This window comes from Callorhinus ursinus, unplaced genomic scaffold, assembly GCF_003265705.2.
Source record: "Callorhinus ursinus isolate GAN/ISIS: 27379988/994484 unplaced genomic scaffold, GSC_fseal_2.0 scaffold34, whole genome shotgun sequence".
NCBI classification, from domain to species: Eukaryota; Metazoa; Chordata; class Mammalia; order Carnivora; family Otariidae; genus Callorhinus; species Callorhinus ursinus.
Genome location: NW_027397096.1, coordinates 8031956 through 8035198, shown reverse-complemented (window position 1 = coordinate 8035198; position 3243 = coordinate 8031956). Strand labels below are relative to the sequence as shown.

Below are 3243 nucleotides of genomic sequence, written 5' to 3'. Positions count from 1 at the left end.
TCTAAGGTCTTATTTATTTATTTGAGAGAGAGAGAGAGAGAGAGAGAGAGCGTGCAAGCATGAGCGGGGGTGGCAGGGTGGGGAGGGAGCGCCACCCTCTTTTTTAAGAGTTTATTTATTTATTTATTTATTTATTTATTTATTTCAGTGTGGGGGAGTTCTTTCCCCTCTTCTAAATGATACTGTACTTTTTTTCTAGAAAAATCTCGTGCATTCATCAAGGATAAGTTGACATCATATCTTCTTTATGAAGTCTTAATCTAACCATCGTATCAATGGTCGCTTAATCTCTCCTTGATTTCCCAAAGTCTGCAGTGTCTGTATTACTCTAAATTGGAGGAGTACATGGAGGGGCACAGATTGGGGGCAAGAATCCCAGTTAGGGGGCAGTAGCATTAGATTTTGAGAGAGATTGAGGGCAGGGGTCAAGGGCTGTGAGAAAGGAGGTAGGGGTGTTGCTAAACAGGTGACAAGGGTAGCTGGGATCTGGGCAGTTGGTCTCGGGGACTGGAGTGGTAGGGCTGGAAAGCCTGACTAGCTCCTGCCTTAAAGATTCTTCTATAGGCGCTCACATGAGCCTACCCAGTCGAAAAGACCAGGGCCAATCCACATTGTCACTCCTCCCAACACGAGCCCACCCTCTGCAACCACGTCCTCCCTCATCACCGAGATAACACTCAGCTTTTTAATTTCCTTCAAGAAAACACCAAAAGCCAGGTTTTGTACAAAAATATATATATGTATATTGATCAATAGTTACAGAATATACACTTCCACAATAGCATTGTAAGCAATCCTTTAGAATTTAAAACATAGTCTTGTATTAATGATCCTTGCAAGGACCTTCACACCACCCTAGGGGGGGAACTGGGGCCCCCAGAGGAAAGCATTTTTTTCCAAGTCTCCATATTTTAAAAAACACTAGTATTTATGGGAGATGAATTTAAAACATCAATAACTTAAATAAGATTAACATTACTTAAGACATTTTGTGCATATCAATAAACAAAGTCTTATACTCTTTGAAATTATAATAAAATAACATCAGAGGGCATTTAGGGAGAGTTAGAAGAAAATAAATTAGTTTCAGATTCTTTGGTTTCAGAGTGAGTATTCATGGCTTTGCAGTTTGGGTTTGGGTTTTCTTGTCCAGATGTGCCATGGAATCCCGGACCCACTTCTGGTTGGGGTCAGCACAGATCTCCTTGTTAAGGATGGTCTTGAAGCTGTGGGTGAGAGAGGATACAGTTAGATAGAGTTCCAGTGAGATCTCGGCCTAGGACTCCAGCCCATCCTGCCTCAAGAAGCTGCCATGGGAACAAGAAGAGGAAGGCAGGTAGTAAGAGGCAGCTGTCCCAGGTGCAGCCATCCTGACTTGCCGCTAAAGAAATTGGGAGGGTCTGCATAAGCACCCATACAGAGAATGATGTTGGGAGTCACTTTTTGCCTTGTGGCCTCAATTTTCCCATTGGGCACCTTTGAATATCAGATTAGATGACCTACACCTCTGACTCTAAGTTTGTAAGGCTTTCTCCTTGCTCCCTGAGGAAGAAATGGACCAGGGAGGGCTGGGGTGCTCAACTTACATCACAGCTTCTTTGGGACACTTGCTGCTGGTGACTCTTTTATAGCTCGCCAGCCTCTGCATCGAGATCTTTTTACTGGTGAGTGTATAGCAGCAGGTGACTGGAGAATTAATTGCATCTGGAAATAAGACCACAAAGAAAAAGCATTTTAGGATGGACTAGATTCTTCTGATCTTAATCATGGCAGAAAGGAGTAGTAATGGGAAGGCAAAGAGAAGTCAGGAGTAGAGGCAGGACCCATAAATCCCAATATTTCTGCCTATGCTTCAGAGCTAGAATGTCATACTAACTCAGTTTCCTCTGCTTTATAATGGGTGCATAGCATTGATAATGAATGGAGGGAAGGGGGAGCCGTTAAAACTAGATAATTCCTGGGAGTGTCCTTAATCATTAATCCTGGGAGGAATGAATAATCCAAATATTCAGGGTCAGGGAAGATCAGCTCAGGGTCCCCCTCTAGGCTCCAAGTTGTGAGTTTCCCTGATAACCCACTGCCTCTGCGGAGCCCTGTCTCCGGATGCTGGACTTGAATGAAGTACCGTCCAGATCCTGGATCTCCTCCTTTCCCTTCCACCACATCTGGAAATGCCCTGCACACCCTCCGCCAGAGGCCCCCTCTTTTGGATCACCCCAGTCCCCCCAAACACTGCTACAAGGAGCAGAGGCAGTAACTGTACTGAGGGAATGACTGTAGAGCTGGAGTCCTGGAAGGACTGGATTTGGGGTCCACAGCTGGAATTCTCGGGAGCAACCGTGTGATCAGTTTCACTCCTTGTCCTTCTCTGACTCTCCTGATCTTGGAAAGCAGTCACAAACAGGAGAGTGTGGGTCATCCTCCTGCCCTGGTGGCCCGTGAGAACCCAGAGATGTGGTGATGGGCTTCGAAGGGAAAGAGAGAGGGACTTACCTGGCTGGGCGAGCACCTGGGGGCTGAAGGTGGCGGCTGTGAGCAGCAGGCACAGAAGCACTGCGGAGACCTTCATGTCAGCGGGGAGCAGGGAGACTGGGCGTGAGAGCTGGAGGTTTCTGTGTTGGTCTCAGCCTCTCTGCTCCTCTGGCTCCTTGGGCTGCTCTTTCCGCCTTTTATTGAGGGCTACGAGGGTGGAGCTAAGAGAGAAAGTTTGGCCCAGGGCAGCATCATTCTCAATGAGTGACGAAGTGGAATCAAAAATGTGCTGAGCAAGTGTGGTGCTCCGGGAGGTTTCCAGGAAGTAGGAGGGAAGCAGTGACTCTGGACTGGGTACTTTTTCCATTTGCTGCTAAGACCAACAGAAGTGGAGGGGGGCAGTGTGCAGTGATGTCCAGAGAGACCACGGATGTGGACAAAGCAGATTATTCTGAGGAATTCCACTTTCTCTCTGAAGTGAAAACTCTGCAGGAAAAGAGGAAGCAAGGAAACAGAGTTCACGAGAGATGACAGCATCTCAAGCTCCCCCCCAGCCTACCCCTAGGCAACAGCCCATGAGGTGTTCAAGCCAGGAAGGGGTCCTGATGTCTTGGCGGGCTCCCCAGCAGTGTACCAAATCAATTTGCTTCTTAAAATCCGGGATGGAGGCACAATCAAAGCTTAGCAGAACTATAGGATTTTGTAACCATAGAACTGAGTTCTAAGAATCATTGGGTTTAAGACTTGGAGGAAGCCAGATAGATCATATAG

At 46.9% G+C, this 3243-nt stretch overlaps 1 protein-coding gene across 1 annotated transcript; it reads right to left on the bottom strand.

The window, feature by feature from the left end:
* Nucleotides 1-718: 718 nt before the first annotated feature.
* LOC112808277 (C-C motif chemokine 2) lies at nucleotides 719-2652 on the bottom strand. The gene is made up of 3 exons (XM_025851310.2): nucleotides 2494-2652; nucleotides 1587-1704; nucleotides 719-1226 (listed from the first exon to the last, which is right to left on the bottom strand). The coding sequence occupies exons 1-3, from the start codon at nucleotides 2567-2569 to the stop codon at nucleotides 1115-1117; spliced, it is 306 nt and encodes a 101-aa protein (XP_025707095.1). The 5' UTR covers nucleotides 2570-2652; the 3' UTR covers nucleotides 719-1114.
* Nucleotides 2653-3243: the final 591 nt, after the last annotated feature.